This window comes from Silene latifolia, chromosome 3 (assembly GCF_048544455.1).
Source record: "Silene latifolia isolate original U9 population chromosome 3, ASM4854445v1, whole genome shotgun sequence".
Lineage (NCBI taxonomy): Eukaryota > Viridiplantae > Streptophyta > Magnoliopsida > Caryophyllales > Caryophyllaceae > Silene > Silene latifolia.
In genome coordinates, this window is record NC_133528.1 from 151,335,039 (window position 1) to 151,357,291 (window position 22,253).

General features: G+C 39.0%; 2 protein-coding genes across 2 annotated transcripts; both read left to right on the forward strand.

Annotated features, from left to right (window-relative positions):
* On the forward strand, nucleotides 1-17,861 carry LOC141648499 (phosphatidylinositol 4-kinase alpha 1). Its single transcript, XM_074457203.1, has 26 exons — nucleotides 1-1,328; nucleotides 1,650-1,991; nucleotides 2,071-2,232; nucleotides 3,053-3,223; nucleotides 3,324-3,482; nucleotides 3,579-3,706; nucleotides 3,989-4,295; nucleotides 4,412-4,580; nucleotides 5,232-5,449; nucleotides 7,250-7,408; nucleotides 7,505-7,687; nucleotides 8,718-9,245; nucleotides 9,337-9,696; nucleotides 10,036-10,250; nucleotides 10,483-10,666; nucleotides 10,749-10,885; nucleotides 10,999-11,149; nucleotides 13,267-13,533; nucleotides 13,913-13,990; nucleotides 14,121-14,168; nucleotides 14,698-14,870; nucleotides 14,963-15,158; nucleotides 15,759-15,899; nucleotides 15,993-16,201; nucleotides 16,945-17,106; nucleotides 17,393-17,861. The coding sequence occupies exons 1-26, from the start codon at nucleotides 354-356 to the stop codon at nucleotides 17,649-17,651; spliced, it is 6,081 nt and encodes a 2,026-aa protein (XP_074313304.1). The 5' UTR covers nucleotides 1-353; the 3' UTR covers nucleotides 17,652-17,861.
* An 819-nt stretch (nucleotides 17,862-18,680) lies between these two features.
* LOC141648500 (polyol transporter 5-like) lies at nucleotides 18,681-22,117 on the forward strand. Its single transcript, XM_074457204.1, has 3 exons — nucleotides 18,681-19,362; nucleotides 19,977-20,568; nucleotides 21,091-22,117. The coding sequence occupies exons 1-3, from the start codon at nucleotides 19,209-19,211 to the stop codon at nucleotides 21,941-21,943; spliced, it is 1,599 nt and encodes a 532-aa protein (XP_074313305.1). The 5' UTR covers nucleotides 18,681-19,208; the 3' UTR covers nucleotides 21,944-22,117.
* Nucleotides 22,118-22,253: the final 136 nt, after the last annotated feature.

Below are 22,253 nucleotides of genomic sequence, written 5' to 3' on the forward strand. Positions count from 1 at the left end.
AATGTTAACTAATGAGTTTTACCTAAATTGGTAAACTCGGGTAAAATTGAAATCGTGCATTCGCACTTCTCGTTCATCAATTCAAAGGCTCACTCTTCTCTTTCCCCCTCAACCTCCTCTCCTCTTCAACAAACACCAATAAAATTAAATTAAATAAAATAATAAAAAACAAACGAACGGTATAATGCTGCAATTACAAACCACAACGACGTGACGATGACAACTCCCTTTCATTTTCTCCATTAATCTTCTCTCTTTCAATTCAATGATCTTTTCCACCACATTCATGGAGGATTCGATCTAACCTGATTTCATCCCCAATTTTCCCCCAATTTCTAGGTTTTTCATTAACAATGGAGTCATTAACCAAGCTTTGCGACGTTATTGCTGAGAAACCGTTGCAATTTACGGATAAATTAGCCTGGATTTGTAGCCGTTGTCCTTCGCCGGAGTTTCTCGCTACCGGATCGCCGAGGATTACGCGAACTCACCTCAATTCGATCCTCGCAATTTCCAGATTTCTCTCATTGTGTTCTTCGCCGCCGGATAGTCGTCCTAAGGATGTTGTTATCGATTTTCTTCGTTCCGTTACGACGTCGTTTCAACCTTCGTTTTGGCCGCAGTCGTTTCCGAGAGACGGCATTGCTACGTTTTTCGCTGAGTTTTTAGGTTATGTTTGTAAAGCAGGTGAAATATCGACGGAGTTTTCGGATGATATTGAGAGTTTTTTCGGCGAGGTTGTGATCTCTGCGTTGAACAATGCGTATTCCGCTAATTCGGAAAATTCGGTGATTTCTAGGATTTTTTTGATCGCATTGTCGAATAGTTTCCCGCGTATCTCGCGTTCGGATGCGGAAAAGTTGATCGGTGTCTTGTTGGAGCAGGTTATGGCCGTTTCTCCGTTTTCGCCGAGGGATATTGTTTCTGGTGGTGGTTTGATGTCGGGAATGTCATCGTATCAGAGTTCGCCAGCTAGTATTAATTTTTTTCAAGGGAATGAGAATGCTAGTCCGGTAAATGAGGCTAGTCAGTTGTCAGGTTCGACTGCGGCTTCGTCTCGTGCGTCGGAGATGAATGGAGGAGGTAGCATTGCGTGGAAGAGTGGTGTAGTTGATCAAATGGGGGTGAATTTTGATAGTGCCGGAATTGTAAGGCATCATGTTAATAATTTTGAAGAAGAGAGTGTAGAGAACTTAGAAAGGCAGGAGATTGCGTTTAAATTGATGTGGCATATTTTGAATGATAAAGTTGGACTTGATCCTAAGGTTTTAGAGCAACTTAGGTTGGTTGCAAAGCGAACTCTACAGTCATCCCCTTCGTTTTTAAAGGTACGAGCTTCACATTTTCCATGACAATGTTGAACGTTACATTGAATTTTATGCAATTGTTACATTGAATTATGCTGTTTGACTATTTTGTAATCTGAATTGAGTGATACATGTGAATGTATAGGTTTGTTGATATGATCATAAGCTGTTATTGTGAGAAAAGTTGCGAGCGTAAATAACTAAGTTAGGGGATGTTAAACCTGTTTTAGGGAAATTAGTGGACTGTAAGTTTCAAATATAGGAAGTTAGTGAAATGACTTAGCTTGATCATTCGGTTTTGTTGGACGTTTGATAGTGAGAATGGTTTTACATTATTGTCAGATAAGGAAGAGGGATTGGACAGAACATGGGCAACTGTTGAAAGGGCGAGTCCATGTCAAGTTGTCTGTTTTTCAAGCTGCAGCTAGATTAATGATTAAGTCACTTACGTCTCTCGATTCTGACCCAAAATCCACCAAGAGGTTGTTGCTTGAGACCCTTGCGCTGATGATAGATGCTGCTGAATCTTGTCTAATCTCAGTCTGGAGGAAGATGAAAATTTGCGAGGAGCTTTTCAGTTGCTTGCTGTCTGTAGTTTCTCAGGTAGCTATAGCTCGTGGAGGACAACTACTTCGGGTTCTACTGATTCGTCTCAAGCAGTTGGTGCTCACTGCGTGTGCACAGGTATATTTTTAGACTTTAGTTCGATAGCTAAGTAAATAGGTTGCTTCTTTAGTGGTGTGATGTTTTATGTTCTGGACAGGCAGATACTTGGGGTAGCAGCCAGGGAGCCATGTTTGAGAGTGTTCTCAAAATAAGCTGTGAAATTATCGAATTTGGTTGGGGTAAGGACCGAGCTCCCGTTGATACGTTCATCTCGGGCTTGGCTACCTGTATTCGTGAAAGAAATGATTACGATGAAGAGGTGAGGTTTGACTGTTTGTCTTGATTCTCGAGTATTTATGGCTGTATACTGTGTATTCTTGCTCAATGACTGCTATTGTTTCTTAATTAGTGCTTTAAGAAATAGGTGTATGTGAAATGTCTCATCATATGCAATATGCATGTGCTTGCTTCATTTTTCGGCTGTTTGTTTTTATTTTTAAAAAAGTTGCTGAGGTGTATGGTAAATGGCATATCAAATATAGCATAATTATTCGATAGGTAGAAGCAAATGTTTTATTGCATAGATATAAAATTTCTTTTCAGCAATGTCTCCTGTTTTGGGATTTCCTTGGTGGCCTTAGAATTTATTAGGTAAATAGTTCAGTACAAGTGTTCCAATTTTTTATCTGAGCGCCTTGTTCAACTTGTTGTTTCTGGCTTTAGAGGATACATTATACAGCCGAAGTTATCTTATTCCATTGTTGGGAAATTTGTGATCCCTATCTTGTCCATCTCTTGGAAAACTCACTCCGTGTCCGTCTTGTCACAGTAGTATTTTGGTTGTCAATTATATTATAATGCAGCCTTGTCCTGTCTGTGATATTATTATTATTGATTCTGCGCTGTTACTTTATTCGCATTTTGAGGCGTGCTTTCACCCTTGGACGGTTCTAAAGGATGATTCATGTCAGCCGACCCCAAATCATTTTGGGATTAAGGCTCTGATGTTGTTGTTGTTGTTGTTGTTGCTGCGCTGTTACTTTATTGTTGGCTTGTTTCAACTGTTTATTAGCTGGTTTTTAATCTGGTTCGTAGCATCGTTTTACATTGATAAAACTGTCTGTATGCAAAACATCCAGGCCATGAAAGAAAAACAAGCTGTTCTTACAGTTCAGCTGAATGTTATCCGATTGTTGGCTGATCTGAATATTTCTGTTAAAAAAACGGAAGTGGTGGATATGATATTGCCATTATTTATAGAGAGCTTAGAGGAGGGCGAGGCATCAGCTCCTGGCTTATTGCGACTTCGTGTAAGGCACCTATTTGTTATGAATAAAGAGGTAACGATAGAGCTTAATCTAAAGTGCCAAATGGTTTTTTAATCTGTTCCCAATCCTTGTATTTCTGCAGCTTCTTGACGCAGTCTCTAGATTAGCCAGCTTAGGCTTTGAGAAATCTTATCGTGAAACTGTTGTTCTGCTAACGAGAAGCTACCTGAGTAAACTGTCAACCGTAGGATCTACTGAGAGTAAAACAGTGGCACAGGAAGCTACGACAGAACGAGTAGAGGTATTTCTGTCACATGGATGTTAATTTAGAATGCTTTTGAATGTTGTCTGTAGCAGTCCTCTGTTTCTGTGTATGCTTAGTGGTTTTCCATTTTAGACTCTTCCTGCAGCGTTTCTACTCATTGCCCGCGGTCTTACCGAAAGTAAATTACGTTGTGATTACCGACACCGGCTTCTTTCTTTGTGCTCAGACGTTGGCTTGGCTGCAGAGTCCAAAAGCGGAAGGTAATATTTTTGTAAATCTGATTTTTTTTCCTCTTTTTATGTTACTCCGTATAATTTTGTTTCAGTTGAAGTCTTTGGGACCTAGGTGTTTAAGTCTTTGGAAGTATTCAAGCTTCTTGACTATTACAGCGATTTTTTTTGGAAAACTAATAAGTGAATTCCAAGAACAAATCTGTTATGCAATTAAACCAGACACTGTATTTTCTGAACTGGCTGTATTTTCAAAAACCATTGATTTCTTTCAAGTATTTTCACAAGGCTCCGTGGCATCACTGTGTGCAGGAGTGGAGCTGACTTTCTGGGACCTCTATTGCCTGCTGTTGCTGAAATATGTTCTGATTTCGACCCAACCGGCAATATTGAGCCTTCACTTTTGAAGTTGTTTCGGAATTTGTGGTTCTATGTGGCTCTTTTCGGGTTAGCTCCTCCTATCCAAAAAAATCAAAATCAGAAAAAGGCCGTTTCGACTCCATTGAGTGGCGTGGGGAGCATGAGCACGGTAGCACTTCAAGCTGTCGATGGACCATACTTGTGGAATATTCAATGGGCATCAGCCATCCAGCGGATTGCTCAAGCTACTCCCCCACTCGTGAGTTACTTTTTGTAAAATCCTAGTTTGTATAAATAATTGGTTCATTTATTAAGCAATACCGCCTTCAGATTTTGCAGTACGAATGTCTTAGCATTTGTTGTGTTTTTAATCAGGTGGTTAGCTCGGTGAAGTGGCTTGAGGACGAATTTGAACTTAATGCTCTTCATAATCCTGGTAGCGGTCATGCAAGTGGTAATGAGAAAGCTGCTACAACACAAAGGAGTGCTCTTTCCGCTGCTTTAGGTGGGCGCGTTGAAGCTGGAGCAATGAGCACAATTTCAGGTTTTGTGCACCTATACTTCACTTTTTGGAAGCTAAGAGATGTCTAATATCTACTATTCCCTCCTTTTCCTTCTGTTCCTCCCATGTACTTTACACACGGTCTCTTAGACGACACTTTGACCGTTATTTTATCCACTTACATATAAATTGAAGATATTTTGTTCTGAGAAATATTCTGATAACCAATGTAACTATGTAAATATCATATTATAAAATATTATATCTTATAGTTTATTCACGATCAAAGTTCTAAAACTTCGACCTGTAAAAGGTAAATGGGAGTAACAAAAGGAAAAGGAGGCAGTACAAAATAACACTGGTAAGAAATATAACATTATAATATGACCATATAACGCCTGCAGTGGCAGGGCCCCTTCCGCCATAGTGAAGAAAGGGGAAAGTAGAATTAAAAGTAGCTGGTATGTGAAGGGTTTAAGCCAACAAAAAACTAGTTCTTTTTAACAAACTGGTAGCTGAAGTTCTCACTTTGTGAGAAGATTAGCAGCATAGTCAGTTTTCTGTCGAAAGTTGTTCGGAAGAAGCCGAGCTTTTATTTCTCTTCAGCTTTTTTCAAAATAGTCTTCAGTCATTTGTAGTGTGGTTGCTTGTCTTCTCCTGTAATTTTGATTCGATTTTGCTCATTGCTTCCAGGTGTAAAGGCCACATATTTGCTTGCTGTGGCCTTTCTAGAGATTATTCGTTTTAGTAGCAATGGTGGCATCCTCAATGGTGGTCCTGAATTAAATGCCTCTAGAAGTGCCTTCAGTTGTGTATTTGAATACTTAAAAACACCAAATCTTGCACCAGCTGTCTTTCAATGTTTGACAGCAACTGTCCATCAGGCCTTTGAAACTGCTGTAACTTGGCTGGTACACTTCTAACCAGACTTCGCAAGCTTGCATTGTTTATAATTGATGCTTTTTGTTGAGCTTAGGGAGTTTGATTTAGCATTATATATGTGAATTAGGTGTATAAATAAGTAGTTTTTTTGCTCTTGTTTGACACGGACTTTTATCTCGTAAGTTATCTAAATTGGTTGTTAGTAATGCAAAGGTTTTGCTCTGAGATTGAGGGTCCTTGCACTGTGCATAATTCTTATACATTCTCTTGTATGTATATGCATTTATACTGGGAAATTGTACATTGTACCCCTGAGATTTTGGGTTTCTAAGTAATACCCCTACCTTTTTTTATTCTGCAGCTGAACTCTATACTTAGTCTCCAGCATGACCTCCTCCAACTCTCTCCCTTTCTCAACAACCCTCCTTCAACCACAATTCTCACCCATTAACATAAGATGACCCTCTTCGATGAGAGATCACTTTTAAGAAGCACAAACTACAGTTAAAACTTCCTCCATGAAGCATGAAATGATAATGAAGATATCTGAGATTGTTCGGTAGGTTCATAGATTATTTGGTTGTTTTAACGGGTAATTGGGTGGGACAATAGGTAAATGAGCGGGTTAATGGTAATTGGCTTGGTGAATGAGTGGTTTAATGGATCAACTTACAAACCAAGTTAATGGAGACAATTAATATGGTCACTTTATAGATACATGTATAGAGTTGAGGAGTATACCATGGACTTTCAGAAAGGCAAGGGTAAAACTTAAAAAACGCCAAAACTTAGGGGGACAACATAGAATTTCCCATTAAAATTTTTTATGGCCGTGTGCTGTAGTGGAGTATATTAAATTTTGACTTTAGGAGCCACTCCTTCCCCAAGTTACCTACATTAGTCTATGGGTATTAGCTCATTGTATACCTTAATTATAAGTTTGCCTCGTGTAATAATTTGTGTAGCTCATCGGTCTTTGATGTTATCTTATTGACATTTCATGTTTTGACTTGTGCCATAACTGGTGCGGTGAAATTTAATTTACTCAGTAATATGTCATGGATGGAAAGTTGCATGATTCGCCGTAAAAGAAGTTGAGATTTTGTTTAAAACCTGGAATTTTCTTTTTCTCAAAGTTCAAAACGCGGGAGTGGTATTGAGCGAGGATTTGGAGGGAAGTGTCATACACCCTTTGGTTTTGGTATTCGACACGTCAGTGGGGTCCCGGATAAGTTTTTAATACTAATTGTGTGATAAAGCTAAGCTTTAGGTTTGTATAAATGTCCAAGATGTCTCCAACTGTTATCCTTGGCCACGCAAGCGAAATTTGTACATGCTGGTTGCGTTTTTGTAATACCTTATTATAACCTCAACCTTTATTTCCTTTATGGTTGTATGCACAAGTAGTAGTTAACTAGTTATTTAGCAACTTCTATTTTCTCCTTTTACATTAGTACTTTATATGCTCCCATAAAGAGAATTGCGAGACGCATCGTTACAGATCTCATGTACAGTGTCGCTTCTTCTACGATAATAGTTGTGGCATGTTGTACACTTCCCTTCCATATATCTGTAATCCTTACATGCAATAATGTCAATCTCTTTTCATCGTTCAATCTGAACCTATATCTTTTGAGAAATTTATGTTTTTCTTTTGCGTTTGGTATTTCAATTGCAATGTTTATGATATGGCTTCTGCTAAGTTTAGAATCTATATGGACGATTTAGGAGGATGAAGGACTGCATATTTGATTTAGAAAGGCCATAAAAGGAAGGGAATTTTATTATGTAGACTTGTTTAAGAATCAAATTGTTTGTTAATGTTACAGGAAGATCGGATATCTGAAACCGGAGATGAGGCTGAGATTCGAGAATCTGCTCTCTCCGTGCATGCTTCTTTTTTAATTAGAGCTATGTCGCAGAGGGAAGAGCACATCAGGGATATTTCTGTTAACCACCTGGTTCAACTTAGAGATAAATTTCCACAGGTAAGCCGCTGATGATACCACTGTTTCTTCCTTGTTATGATCCCAAATATTGATCCTTTCCTCGTAGTAAAATTTGGGACTTATTTTGACTTGCAGATCCTTTGGAGTTCATCGTGTGTGGATTCTCTACTCTTTTCAGTGAATAATGACTCCTCATCATCACTTGTCAATGATCCTGCCTGCACTGCTGCAATTCGCTCATTGTATCAGCGGATAGTTCGCGAATGGATTATAATGTCACTTTCTTATGCTCCATGTACAGCTCAGGGCCTTCTTCAGGTTGGATGGCTATAACCACCCCCCCCCCCCAAGATGACATCCCCTTTTTTTAAAATAACATTTTAGTGGCTTCCTAATGTTGCTTGGATAGTCTTTTCTGTTGAGGCTTGAAACCTGTGGCTTTCAACTTCTTATTGATAAAGGGTAAAGGGTACATATTTCAAGGAATCAGTTGATGTCGGGGTGGTTCAATTGTTAGTTACTTGATGATCTGGAGTTGTTTGACTTGTTTCTAATAGATAGTATGATTACAATGCGTTGAGTTAGTTATGCTGTCTAATAACTGAGTAGTAAGAGCTTGAGAGGTCTGACTTCACATATGATTTTGTTCTTCCAGAAAAGCCGATGTTTACCCTCTACTCTCATGTGACTTGTTCTTATGCGCCAGATGTCGACAATCATATTGTCACCATCTTTTTGTAGCAGTAACATCTACTTAGTTTAAGTGCGTTCACATTTCTGGGACTTCTATGTCCTTTCTCAGCCCCTTGTAAAATTTGTACTCTGCAATAGGCATTAAAGACTAATAAAAGCCACGTCTCTTATAAGTAAATTGATTATTTTCTATCATTGATTGTTACTCTCATCTTGAATGTTGACTTTTGGAGGTTGTGTGTAAGATAAAGTTTTTTCGTTAATAATATTGCTGTCCTTGAGACCCTTTGAGGATGCACACATTATTTTGGTCAGATAGTAACGAAGGGATGCACTTTTCATCTGCAAAGAACATAGTGTCATTTTGAAATTGCTTATCATCATCTTCCGCGTCTAAACTATAAAGAGTAGCTTGAAACGACCTTTCACAGGGAAACATAACTTTGCATGTAAGAGAAATTCTAGAAAACTAAACCTTTTGTTAATGATTAACCATTTAACCATCTATGAACAAAATATCTGCCATGTTGCTTCTAATCCACTTTTCATTTTATTATCTGGTTGAAATAGTTGAGGAATTACTCCATGCCTATACATTTGTTTCAACTTTCAAGGGTTTTTGACATGACTTCTTAACTTTTTGGCTTTCATTCAGGAAAAGCTTTGCAAACCAAGCACATCAGAGAGAGCACAGCCTACCACTGATGTAGTTTCCTTATTAACTGAGATACGGATAGGAACAGATAAGACCAATTGCTGGACTGGAGCAAGACCTGCAAACATTCCAGCAGTTATGGCTGCTGCCGCTGCAGCTTCTGGGGAAAGTTTCATATTGACAGAATCATTTAGTTTGGAGGTGCTTAGTACCAGTGTAACCAGTGCTGCGGTAAAATCAAAGTTTGCTGGAGAAATTGCTGGCATGAGAAGGCTTTATAATAGCATTGGGGGGCTTCAGTCTGGTGCACCAACGGGCTTTGGTATTGGTATTGGACTGCAACGGTTGAGATCTGGGGTTTCTTCTCAACCAACAAGCGAGAATGATTCATTTAATGAAATCCTGCTCCAAAAGTTTGTGCATCTGCTTCAGCAATTTGTCAACACTGCTGAGAAAGGTGGAACAGTGGATAAAGCTTCGTTTCGTGAAGCATGTTCGCAAGCAACAGCTTTACTGCTTTCAAATCTGGTATGCTTATTTTTTTTATGTGGCTGATATCTATTGATTTGATCATTTTTCGGATCAGCCATCATCTCAGTTGTGAAATATTCTTGCCCAGGGTTCTGATTCAAAACGAAACGCAGAGCACTTCTCGCAACTACTACGGCTTCTATGCTGGTGCCCAGCTTACATTTGTACTCCTGATGCCATGGAAACTGGGGTTTTTGTTTGGACTTGGTTGGTTTCAGCTGCACCTCAATTGGGTTGTGTGGTCCTTGCCGAACTGGTTGATGCCTGGCTATGGACAATAGATACAAAAAGAGGCCTTTTTGCATCTGATGTCAAGTACTCTGGGCCCCATGCAAAGTTACGTCCTCAACTCTGTCCTGGGGAGCCAGAAGCTTTACCGGAGAAAGATCCTGTAGAGCAAATAATGGCTCATAGAATTTGGCTTGGATTCTTTATCGATCGATTTGAGGTTGGTTGTGTGCATAACATTAATTTCTGTGCTTTGGATGTCTTATGTCTGTAAATCCACATTAAAGCCAATAAACTATTTTTTGTGCACATGTTCCTGACTTCCTGTACATATACTGCTTGTTGATATATGATTGCGATTGCTGTACCTTTAATAGTTCTTACACAAGTTATGGCACAACTGGACAAGGTGTCTCCTTCTGTTTTTATTTATATAGATCAAGAAATTTTTACCAATGTGATATGTGAATTTTTATTTATAGATATAGCCTTATCTTTTGTTTATCAATATTCTATTATCTAAGATTGATATTAACAGTTTGTTAATTTATGCCTGTAGGTAGTTAGGCATCATAGTGTCGAGCAAATGCTTCTTTTTGGTAGAATGTTTCAAGGAACCACTAAACTCCCCTGGAGCTTTTCACAACATCCTGTTGCTACGGGCACCTTTTTCACTTTAATGCTTCTGGGACTGAAGTATTGCTCTTGCCGGTCCCAAGGCAACCTGCAAAATTTTAGAACGGGCCTTCAGTTACTGGAAGACAGAATTTATAGGTAATTGACTTCAACTGACTGGGTTCTTTCCTATAGAAATTGGTTGAAATTATTTGTAATTGGGGTTTTTGAAAGTTTATTTAGACACTGCACAATCACATCTTACCTTAAATAAAAATGGGCTGCTTATCATGTGTAGCGTCTCCTAGAGAGTTAGAGGGCTGCATTTTTTTATGAACCTTTGCTTTGGCACTTTGGCAATTGGTCTTATGCTTGAGAGCATTACATGCAGGGCTTGTTTGGGCTGGTTTGCTTATGAGCCTGAATGGTATGACACAAGAAGTAAAAATTTTGCTCAGAGTGAGGCACAGTCTGTCTCTGCATTTGCCCAGTTTCTTACAAACGAGCGGACTGATTCTACTCCGTCAGATGCTAAAGGCCAAGGGTCTGAACATGGAGGCTCGGTGGGAGAAGAGGTAATGGTTGTTTTCAAACAGAAAAGAAAAGCTACATATCTCGCCTTATAACTTGAAATTTGATCTCAAGAATTTCTTGCAGAGAGATCATTTTCACCCTGTTTGGGGTTATATGGAGAATTATGTTGCTGGGAGAGAAAAGCGGAAGCAGTTACTTCTGATGTTTTGCCAATATGAAGCTGACAGGCTTGAAGTCTGGGCACAACCCACGAATTCAAAGTAATGCCAACCCTTTTTATTTTTTAATATCATTTTGGTATTATTACTCAAATAAATGAGACTACCGTTTTTGGCTCGGTTAATCATATACATGGGTTTCATTTGACTTTCAGGGATTACACGCCGCGACCTAAAATTAGCTCAGAGAAATGGATTGAGTATGCACGAACTGCATTTTCTGTGGATCCTCGAATTGCTTTATGTTTAGCCTCAAGGTTCCCTACAAATGCATCTTTGAAGTCTGAGATGACACAGCTGGTTCAGGTTTGTTGTGTGATAATCATTTTTTTTTCCATGGTTAGAATTGAAATCTGGGTTCAGAAGATTTTGTCAAAATCCATTGTTGGCTCTAGATAAATATGGGGTTCTGGTCTATTTTAAGATGTTATCTTCACACACGCAGAAATGTTAGGGTTGGTTTGAACCCAGTGATAGATTCTGTGCTTAAGAGTTTTAAGATATTATCCTTCTGTATGCTTAAGATTCATACCATTAGAAGTCAACGGTTGTATTTCTCTTGTCATGCAAATTTGTATTCTTTATCTGCATTGTCCTAAAGGTTTCTCCTGTCCCCTATAAAGCACTGTCAAAGCACCTAAAGTATTTGGTTGAAGCTAAAATATAATTTTTTTAAAGAAATTGTTGGAATTTTGGCAGCGGAAGTATTGTGAACCCGATATTCTCAACATGGATGATTAAATTTATATGTTGAATGTGTGATATTACATAATATTTGGGGGAGACGGTGTTGGTAAGACCTATAAGCTCCTTTGTTAGAGACTTAGAGCTCATGGACTACACACATAAAATGGTGCATATAGTGGCCTATTTATAGGCTACAATGTCATGCTTGTATACTCTAGAAATGTCTAGAACAAGAGACCAGATTTTTTTACATGGAACAATCTAGTTACATGTTAGTAATTCATAGAAGATTTCCTTAGTCTAAATTCTAGATTTTTCTAGATTAACTTTATGTTTTAACACTCCCCCTTAATCTTGACAAATCTTGGTGCTTTATATTCGGAAAATTGTTTGTAGCGACTCCCCCTTGATCTTGAAATTCTTGATTCTTTTTCCTTTTGAAGTTGGTTGTTGTTGCTTCGTATGATCTCGAATTTGTTGTGTTGTTTTTGCTCCACCAATGTATCCTTGAAAACTTGGTAACTTGCACCTCCTTTAACATTGATCCTCCTCTGCTTTGCTTCCTTTTAGGATGCTTGTTCATGTCTTGAACTTTGCTTAATTGAGTTAACTCTTCCTTGTATTCATTGTGTTTTGAATCTTTTTATTTTGCTTGGACTTGCTTGCAAACTTGCTTGCAAGCTTGCTTGAACTTGGGATCTTTTGTCCCGAATTTTCTTGTTTGTGTTTGTCGGGTCTACGTCCTTTTTTCCGGGGTCTCATTGTTCCGCCCCATGATGTTTTGGGTAGACATTTTTTTTGTCACCCTTGTTTGATTTTGGGTTAGCCCCATGTGCTACCCTCCCTTGTTTAATTTTGGGTTAGCCTCGTGTGCTACCCTCCCTTGTTTAATTTCGGGTTAGCCTCGTGTGCTACCCTTCCTGGTTTAATTTCGGGTTAGCCTTTTTGTTTTTGCTACCCTATTGCTTTGAATAAAATGTTCCGGCTCATGTCCGTCAATAATTTCACTCGGACGTTTTTGCCCTTTTTTTTATGTGTGGAAGAGTATTGTTTGATGAGTCGGACGCAAATAAGTTTTTTTTTTTTGTGTGATATTTTTTTTTGATGGATCGGAGGAGGTAGGATCGTAATATCATCGCCCAGATTTGATAACCATGGGCTCTGATACCATGTTGGAATTTTGGCAGCGGAAGTATTGTGAACCCGATATTCTCAACATGGATGATTAAATTTATATGTTGAATGTGTGATATTACATAATATTTGGGGGAGACGGTGTTGGTAAGACCTATAAGCTCCTTTGTTAGAGACTTAGAGCTCATGGACTACACACATAAAATGGTGCATATAGTGGCCTATTTATAGGCTACAATGTCATGCTTGTATACTCTAGAAATGTCTAGAACAAGAGACCAGATTTTTTTACATGGAACAATCTAGTTACATGTTAGTAATTCATAGAAGATTTCCTTAGTCTAAATTCTAGATTTTTCTAGATTAACTTTATGTTTTAACAGAAATTACAGGAATGACTTTCATGGTTAGTCGTTGTGGAATTGCTGCAAATATATGAGCATGTTTGTGCTTGCTACTTTGTATTTTCTCCCCATTTGAAGGCGGGATATGTTTTGTGTTTCCCCTGCTTGTAGCGTCTTGAATCATGTGGCAGAATTTATCAGATTTATCCTTTTCTGTAGTTGTCTTCAGATCATTAATGCTCGTGTCTTTGGATCCAGGCACATATATTGGAGCTTCGTTGCATTCCTGAAGCACTGCCATATTTTGTCACCCCAAAGGCCGTCGATGAGAATTCAATGTTGTTGCAACAATTGCCTCACTGGGCTGCTTGCTCGATAACAAAAGCTGTCGAGTTCCTTACTCCTGCATATAAGGGTCATCCACGAGTGATGGCTTATATACTACGAGTTTTAGAATCTTATCCTCCTGTGCGTGTAACATTTTTCATGCCTCAGCTAGTTCAGTCGTTGCGATATGATGACGGGGTGAGTTTCCTTGTTATGTTTGTTCTTCTCTTATCATCAACTTGGTAGATTACAACATATGTCACTAGGTCTTCTCATAGCTAGTGAACAAAGAACAGTGACGTCAAAGAACACCTGCAGCTAGTACTCAAGTACAATGTTGCAAAGGGCCTACTACTTACTATTAGACTCGTAAACACACTGAGTACTATGTGAACTTTGATTAATCTTCCTGTTTCTCAAGGATATTTTTGGTTGTTTCTATTTTTTCCATGAGCTGCTTTGAGTAAAAATTTTCAGTGATCTATTTAGGGTCATATTGTCTCAGATAAGAGTTGAAGGATATAATGCAGAAATTATTAATGTATATGTTATTAATCTATTAATCAATATCATACAGAAATTAGTTGAAGGATATTTGCTTAGAGCTGCTCAAAGAAGTGATGTGTTTGCTCACATTCTCATATGGCATTTACAGGTACTGTCATTTGGGTGTATGTGGCTGTGCCATCACTAATGCTTTTCACATGTTGCAGTGTTTTTATCAATCATTATCTGTCTGATTTAATTTAACTGTGAAACTAACTACTATCTTTAAATGATGATAGGGTGAAACATGCGAACCAGAAGGTGGCAAAGAAGCTGATAGTCAGAAGGTATGGTTTGTTCCTCGGCCTTTTCTTCCTCTTCCGATGAACATGTGTGCATGCTCATGTATAAGTGAGCTCATGTATAAGTGAGCATTATGAGAAGCTTCTTCTCTATTGGAATTGATAGTCATGGGTAACAGTACATAAGAAAATCTGAAGTCCTAAATGTAAATTTTCATCATGAAAAATTAAGGTCTTCCCCATTTACCTTTATTTTTTTTGCTCTTTCTGCCACCCTCTTCCATAGACCTTTGTCTTTCTTGATCATCTTGTCTCGAGCAAGAAACTATCAGCGACAAGACAAAGAATGTGTTTTTGAGCACAAAATATCTTTCTATCAAACATCTCCTGCTCTTACGTTTTGGTTTATTCAGAAATCAACTATATTATTTGCACAATTTGAATATCTGCTTTCCTTTGTAGCAGTATGCATGTACTGAGAAAGAAGAGGATGCTCTTCTATTTGATTCAGTAGCTTAGTCTGTGGTGGGCCCTAATGGCTTTGTTTAACCTAACATTTTTATCCTTATTCCAGCATAGCGCCTTCCTGGCTCTTTTGCCAGAAGTTAGGCAGAGAATTATTGACAGCTTTACACCAAAGGCTCTTGACGTGTTCCAGAGGGAATTTAATTTCTTCGACAAAGTCACATCCATATCTGGAGTTCTCTTTCCACTTCCAAAGGAGGAGCGTCGTGCTGGGATCCGAAGGTATTTTAGTTATATTAGGGTATTAGCATTGTTAACATTGTATTAATATCATGATTATCTGTTCAATGAGTGGCCTATCATATGTTAAATAGAGAATTGGAGAAAATCGAGATGGATGGAGACGACCTCTACCTGCCTACGGCTCCCAATAAACTTGTCAGGGGTATTCAGGTTGACAGTGGAATCCCCTTGCAATCAGCCGCAAAGGTTCCTATAATGATCACGTTTAATGTGGTGGACAAAGGTGGACATCCTAATGATGTGAAGCCCCAAGCATGCATTTTCAAGGTATCTACTGAAGTTCTAATTGTGATCACGGAGTGGTGCACAGAAATTGTCTGGCGTCTGATTCGGACACCTTTTTTTTTTTTTTTTTCTGTAAAACAAAAGATAAGCACCTTTTTTAACAGACTGCAGTATCATTGTCTGTTCTGGTTTCTGCCCAATTTCGACTAACAGATAAGCTTCAAGTAGTTTAATATATGAACTGAAAGTGTGAAACCCAAATTATTATCATGACTTATTTTTGGCACCCCTAAGTTCACCTTGACTTTCCATTACATTTTCGTTCGCCCTTTTGTTTTTTATCTTCCCTTTTTTATTCGCATTTTGAGGCGTGCGTTCACCCATGAACGGTTCGAAAGGATGATTCATGTCAGCCGACCCCAAATCATTTTGGGATTAAGGCTCTGATGTTGTTGTTGTTGTTGACTTATTTTTGGCACCCTGATGTACCACAACATATGTCTTTACCATTCTCCAAAAGCTCCATCCTTGCAATACTGTGGGACTTGTGTAGTTTTGGCGTGGCTGATACTGGAATATATGGCACTATGGTTCTTAATATTCCCAACTTTGCTGATTGCACTTCTGATATTGCATGTGTAGGTTGGAGATGATTGTCGGCAGGATGTACTTGCTTTGCAAGTGATATCTTTGCTTAAAGATATTTTCCAGGCAGTTGGACTGAATCTTTATCTTTTCCCCTATGGAGTTCTTCCAACTGGTCCTGAAAGAGGGATAATAGAGGTAATTGCTAGAAGTGCTGCGGTACTTACCTACTTAATCTTAAGTCTGTTTTGGGTATATATTTTTTATAATTCACACTTTCTTGTTTTCTAGGTTGTGCCTAATACAAGGAGTAGGAGTCAAATGGGTGAAATTAATGATGGTGGCTTATATGAGATTTTTCAGCAAGACTATGGGCCAGTTGGATCGCCTAGCTTTGAAGCTGCTCGAGAAAATTTTCTTGTGAGTAGTGCAGGTTATGCTGTGGCCAGTCTTCTTCTTCAACCAAAAGATCGGCATAATGGCAACCTACTTTTTGATGGGTGCGTTTGCTTGACTTAGAATTCCATGGCCAGATGGTCAATTTCTATTTCCTACCTACACCCCATATCATGAAAATCTCTAATATATTTTTTTTCCTGAAATAATTAGCTTTCAATATAGAGGAGTGAGGTCAGTAGCTAAGAATCATGATACACCCTGGAGGCATTCCTTCTTCCTCGAATCACTTTTAACTAACACATGTTCCCCTTTTTCCCTGTTTTTGGGGTGTATTTGAAGTTTGAGTAGCTTGCTTCAATAGCTGGGTGATATCCATACCCAGTTATAGCGTACAAATTGGTTGCTTTGCTGGTGGGAGCTAGGCCATCTTCAAAGTTATGTAGGTATCTTAGATGGCGTTATTCAAGGGATCTGCAAATCGTATCTATTTCCTGGATTTTGGTTTTATAAAGGAAAGACAATGTAGTTACTGCCCAATACACACACACCCAAGTTTATTACGTTGTTCATCTGTTTTCTATAACCCTTCTTTTTTCCCCACCAGAAACATGTTAGGATCTTACCGTTGTCTCTTTTTATTGCTCTAGGTTTTACTATGTCAGGGTGAGATTTTAGGATTTAAGGTTTGGTCTTTTGAAATAATTTCTTGTTGTCTAATGTGAAAGCTTATATCTTTTACCTTGAAATGTCAATCTATTGCCACAATGTCAATGTTTAGCAGTCAGTTTAAAGTGCGAACGTCAGATGACAAACTAATGTGCTTCGTCTCTGGGTGCCAATGCAGCGATGGAAGACTTGTTCACATTGATTTCGGCTTCATCCTGGAAACGTCTCCTGGTAACAATATGCGGTTTGAAAGTGCTCACTTTAAGCTGAGTCATGAGATGACTCAACTGCTAGATCCTTCAGGGACCATGAAAAGTGACACTTGGCATCTTTTTGTTGGGTGAGCGAACTGATGTTTCTCATCTTCTACTCCCTCCACCCCGTTTATATTATTAGTAGTAGATTTGACTGCTGTTCCACATAAAACAACTGTTACGACTTCTTAGAAAATTTTATATGAAAGTAGTCGATTGACGTACAAACTTGACTTTATACCTTTAACCTATATATGGAGCGAGTAATGAACAAAGTTGACTATCAAAGTAAAAAAGGGACAACATGCTGCTTAAATGGGATGAAGGTAGTATCATTTTCTTGGGCTAACATTGTTGGGGCTTATCTTACAGATTGTGCGTAAAGGGGTACCTTTCCGCTCGACGTCACATGGATGGAATTATAAGCACAGTAACAATGATGGTAGACAGCGGGCTGCCTTGTTTCAGTAGGGGCGATCCTATTGGAAACCTTCGAAAGAGATTTCACCCCGAGATGAGTGAACGTGAAGCCGCCAATTTCATGATCCGTGTATGTACGGATGCCTATAATAAATGGACAACTGCTGGGTATGATTTGATCCAATATTTGCAGCAGGGTATAGAAAAGTAATATTTAATCTTCTTTATCACTATAAAATGTAAATTATATGATCAACTCTTAATTCATTGTTACCAGATTTGTAAGAATAGACAGAAGTTAATTTGGAAGGTATGGGGCTAATGTAGGAATTTTTTTGAGTCTTGTGGGATACCTTTTGGGTGTCTGTAAAGGTACAGTTCAGTTTGCAAATATCAGTGGGAATTACATATTATTTGTGTCTATGTGACGTATTATTTGTGACTTTGTGTCCATGTGACTTGTCTTCTGAATCAGGTCTCTTACACTTATCATTTGTAACGCGTCACAAGCTTGTGACGGAGAAATGTGACTATTTTATAATAAAATGTAACCATTATCTGGTAAATAAGAATTTGTGGATGTTTACATTTTATCATAACATGGTCACATTTCCTTCGTCACAATCTGTGATCCGTCACAAGAGAGACCAACTGTCAATTCAGTGGAGTACAATTGTAGGAATGTTACCACTGTTTTCTTTTGATTCATTTTTTTTTTTCCATTTCCATTGAAGGCAAAAACTTATTATTCTTTAATTTTATATTTATGGAATCAACAAAATGATTCACTACATTAATCGTGTTACTTTAAATTATCAAATAGTCATATTTTGATGCAATTCTTAAATCGATTTTCATTATCATTTGAAAAGTCTTTTTCTCTCTTGTTAACACAAGAATAAGACTACGTACATTCAATTCTAAGTAATTTGTGGGAGCATTGGAGTGGTGTCTGTTGTGTTGGAACCCCCATTACTAATAGTAGTACCTCCTCAATTACCTTTCTACTAAAGTAGACCAGAGACGTACGAGAAGTGGTAGCTATTAGTGAGTAGTGACAAAGGAGTGCAGGACAAACATAGTGTGACCAGAGACGTATGAGAGCTCCTTTGTGTGTCGTCTTGTTGAATTTTCTTCAATGATTAAGGACTTTATTTAGACTTAATTGTCTGTCACCTGTTAACCATAACTTTTATATACCAAATAATTCATGCTTTCGATTATGACCTCTATCGAGTGAGTCGTGATGATGTTGTATTTCAAGCGTAAGGGAGCCGTCATGCTAAAAAGGTTTTGAAACCGGGTCGTTTAAGAGTACCACCCATCATCGACTTTATCAGCTACAAATATACGATAATTGACATCCACTCGATTCGTGCTACCTCGTGCCAAGACCTTATTTTTGGAGTATACTGTATATGTTATAGCCATAGAATAAAATTTGGGTTTCTTTTAGGGAGTACTATTCTAACTTGGCTGCTGTCTTTCTCAATAACGGTGAGGCAGAGTGGGCCACTCTAACAGTGGAGTTCATTGCTCCTCATCTCTTAGCTTCTCGCTCTATAAAACCGTCTCATCACTCTCATCAGCGATGAACTGTCTCATCGACAATATCTAATAATCCGTATTACTTGTTTAACTTGATGACTTACACTAAGTCAGTGATCTCATACTACAATTCGTTCATCTCGTCTATCTCTCTCGATTCTCGACTCTCTTTTATAGACGAATAAAGGGTAAACAGAAAGAAGGCAATACATACTTAGCCATGAAAGAGGGAAGCAGTGAACCCAAGTCAGCTATACCAGCAGCGACTGCAACTGATACTACTAGTGCTGAAAAGAAACCGGCACCTAAGAGAAATATGTACGCCCTTGCTTGCGCTATCTTGGCTTCTATGACTTCTATCTTACTTGGTTATGGTACACTACTTCCTTCATTTCTATCTACTTCATTGAATATTTTTTTTTTCAAAGTAGCGTTTTCTTCTGAAACTATTTATCGAAATGGTGTTGGTTTGAAACTATTTACACCCAAGGAGTCCAAGTTTGCATTTTCATTATTATTTTTTGAATTTTTTTTAGAAGCCGTTGTCCCCATATTAGAACATGTAGAGCTGGCCATCAGCACGGGCTGATCCGGCCTGAACTCAACCCGCTTTGGCCCGTTATTTTATGCAACTTGACCCTCCCTGCCCTGCCCTACCCTGCCCTTGGCCCGAGTCCTAAAATTCCAGCTCGCCCCGCCCTTGACCTGCCATTTTAGCAAAAATAAAAAAAATAAAAAAAATTGGTAAGCCCCGCTTGCCCGGCCCAGGCCAACCATATCCCGCCCCGGCCCGGCCCGAGTACAGGTCTAGGAACGTGTACATGGGGTACTAATTCAATAACATTTACCCATGTATTAGAAATACACATTTCAAATGACTCGGATTAAAGTTGCGTCAAGATTTGCATTGACTGACTGTTACTTCATAGTGAATAATAAACGCGTCCATAGTTTAATGTCATTACTACGAATATTTGGATTTGTACAGATGGAGGAGTAATGAGTGGAGCATCAATATACATCAAGAAAGATTGGAACCTAAGTGACGTCCAAGTTGAATTCTTGAATGGAAGCATTAACATCTACTGTCTTTTTGGTGCCTTTGCTGCTGGCAGAACATCAGACTGGATAGGCCGGCGCTACACCATCGTTTTTGCTGGAGTAACCTTCTTTGTAGCAGCTCTTCTGATGGGTTTTGCTACCAATTATGTTTTCCTTATGATCGGCCGCTTTGTGGCTGGTATTGGTGTAGGTTATGCTCTTATGATAGCTCCTGTTTATACGGCCGAGGTCTCTCCTGTTTCCTGCAGAGGATTTCTCACTTCTTTTACAGAGGTTTTCATTAATTTCGGGGTTTTGCTTGGTTATGTTTCGAACCTTGCTTTTTGTAAACTTCCGGTTAATCTGAATTGGAGGCTTATGCTTGGGGTTGGGGCTGTGCCCAGTGTCTTTTTAGCCGTTGGCGTGCTTGCTATGCCGGAGTCTCCACGTTGGCTAGTCATGCAAGGCCGGCTTGGTGATGCTAAGAAGGTTCTTAATAGGACCTCCGACTCACCCGAGGAGGCTGAACTCCGACTCAGGTATGAAGCGGAAAACGAGATAGTACCATCCCTTCATTTTTCAATTGATTTTTCAAATGTCGTCTATATATGACCCTTTTACCTGCTTAGATCAGGCAGATGTCAACTAACTTAATTGGCAAAATCATGAGCGGTGGTACTGATGACCTGGGTTCGAACCCCGTCAGTATCAAAATCGCCCTTGTGACTCCCAGAAAATAAAAAGTTGCTTAGACCAGACTGCATATGTTTCTGATAAATGTCGTCTATAAATGACCCTTTTAACTTGCTTTTTCAAATGTCGTCTATATATGACCCTTTTAACTTGCTTAGACTAGACTGAGTAGCGCTATCTCATTTTCCGACCTCCGATTCACCCGAGGAGGCTGAACTCCGACTCAGGTAGGAAGCTCTTTTGTAATCTATGCTATTTGTTGCTGTAAAAAAAAATATTGTTTTTCAATTGTCGTCTATATATGACCCTTTAACTTGCTTAGACTAGACTGAGTAACGCTATCTCATTTTCCTAAACTGTATTCTCAGGGACATTAAGGAAACGGTTGGCATTGCCTTGGAATGTGACGACGATGTAGTTGAGATTCCAAAGTCAAATAACAAAAATGGAGAGGGTGTTTGGAAGGAGCTCTTACTGAAGCCAACGCCCTCAGTGCGGCGAGTCATGATTGCTTGCATTGGTCTCCAGTTCTTCCAACAGGCATCCGGAATAGACGCTGTCGTTTTATACTCTCCAAGGATATTCACAAAGGCCGGGATTACTAACGACACTCATCTCCTACTTGCTACTGTCGCCGTTGGATGTTTCAAGACTTTTTTCATATTGGTAGCCACATTTATGTTAGACAAGCATGGTAGAAGACCCTTATTGTTAACTAGTGTAGGCGGTATGATTATCTCCCTTCTAACCCTGGCTACGTCACTGACTATCATCGATCTATCTAGTCACAAACTAAATTGGGCCATAGCCTTGTCAATTACCACGGTTTGTTCCTTTGTCGCGTCATTTTCAATTGGGCTAGGCCCAATTGCGTGGGTGTACTCTTCCGAGATCTTTCCATTGAGGTTACGGGCTCAAGGTACAAGTATGGGTGTGGCCACGAACCGTGGGGTTAGTGGTGTTATAACCATGACCTTCTTGTCCCTCTCCAATGCCATAACAACTGGTGGCGGGTTTTTCTTATTTGGTGGGATTGCCATTTTGTCGTGGTTGTTCTTCTTCACGTTCCTTCCCGAGACACAAGGCCGAACTCTAGAAGAGATGCATGAGTTGTTTGATGACTTCAAATGGAAGGAATCATTACATGGTAAGATGTATGGGAACAAGAATGGGAAAGAAGAAGAAAATAGTATCAATGGTAATGGTCAAATACAGTTGTGAATAACAAGGAAATTGTAGAGCCATTAAGGCACTGGGGTAATGTTGTTGCTGTGTACGTATAATTATCGTAGGAAGATGTACTTTTATAGCCTATGTTATGCATGGATTAGTTGTATGAAGACTTGCCAATCTACAAGGAAATAAATGACCAACACTTGAGTTGCAATGCAGAAAGCCAGAAACTGTCAGGAGCTTTTCCTGGTGCGAGTGCGACTAGCTATTCGTCAAGTTTGTATTAGAGACGAGAAAGTAAACAATCGGTTAAAAAAGGGTTTTCAAGGTTATTACGATCGCATTTTAAGGCAGTAAT

Excerpts from the sequence above, each read along its gene's own strand:
- LOC141648499 (XM_074457203.1), top strand. The coding sequence starts at position 354 with ATGGAGTCATTAACCAAGCTTTGCGACGTTATTGCTGAGAAACCGTTG. Across the intron at positions 10,667-10,748 it reads GAGGCTCGGTGGGAGAAGAG|AGAGATCATTTTCACCCTGT; the intron begins GTAATGGTTGTT and ends AATTTCTTGCAG. Across the intron at positions 15,900-15,992 it reads CTGAAAGAGGGATAATAGAG|GTTGTGCCTAATACAAGGAG; the intron begins GTAATTGCTAGA and ends CTTGTTTTCTAG.
- LOC141648500 (XM_074457204.1), top strand. The coding sequence starts at position 19,209 with ATGAAAGAGGGAAGCAGTGAACCCAAGTCAGCTATACCAGCAGCGACT. Across the intron at positions 19,363-19,976 it reads TTCTATCTTACTTGGTTATG|ATGGAGGAGTAATGAGTGGA; the intron begins GTACACTACTTC and ends GGATTTGTACAG. Across the intron at positions 20,569-21,090 it reads GAGGCTGAACTCCGACTCAG|GGACATTAAGGAAACGGTTG; the intron begins GTATGAAGCGGA and ends CTGTATTCTCAG.